General features: G+C 42.6%; 1 protein-coding gene across 1 annotated transcript in view; it reads right to left on the bottom strand.

The window, feature by feature from the left end:
- Window positions 1-177, bottom strand: part of LOC119586076 — a gene marked incomplete at its 5' end in the record, with an annotated part of 5,922 nt that extends 5,745 nt beyond the window's left edge. Inside the window, 1 exon segment of the mRNA XM_037934777.1 lies at window positions 16-177. Within this exon segment, the coding sequence (XP_037790705.1) occupies window positions 16-177 (162 nt within the window).
- Window positions 178-446: the final 269 nt, after the last annotated feature.

The raw sequence follows: 446 nt of genomic DNA, 5'->3' as shown, positions 1-446 counted from the left end.
ACTGGCAGCTTTTACCTGCTGAAACAGCCATTCGCCAAAGGTAATGTTAGCCGATTCCGCATACAGAATTTCAGGGCTGGCCGCTGACACCATCGCTGCTAGCATAAGCCAACGGGTCAGGCATCTGCCACCAGGTGGAAAGGTTGGCATGGCGATGGCAGGTCTTGCTTTATCAGCCTAAGAAAGAAATGAAGATTTGGTTAATGAACTCTTATGTCGGTCGCGGTGTTAACATTATAGCGATTTTTCCCGCTAGATCTAGAGTTTTTGAAGTATGATCTAGCGGGAAAAAATTGAAAGTTCAATCTGTATTTACCGAGTTTGTAAGTCCCTTTTAGCGGAAAAATAAAGAGCATTTACTCGTATATATAGCAGTTTTTAAAGTCCAATCTAGCGGTTTTGTGGAAATATCAGTGGCAAAACTAGTCAATCAGGTAATCTGGACA

This window comes from Penaeus monodon, chromosome 20 (assembly GCF_015228065.2).
Source record: "Penaeus monodon isolate SGIC_2016 chromosome 20, NSTDA_Pmon_1, whole genome shotgun sequence".
Classification (NCBI taxonomy): domain Eukaryota; kingdom Metazoa; phylum Arthropoda; class Malacostraca; order Decapoda; family Penaeidae; genus Penaeus; species Penaeus monodon.
Note: the sequence above shows the minus strand (reverse complement) of the source record. Positions and strands in the feature narration are given on the sequence as shown.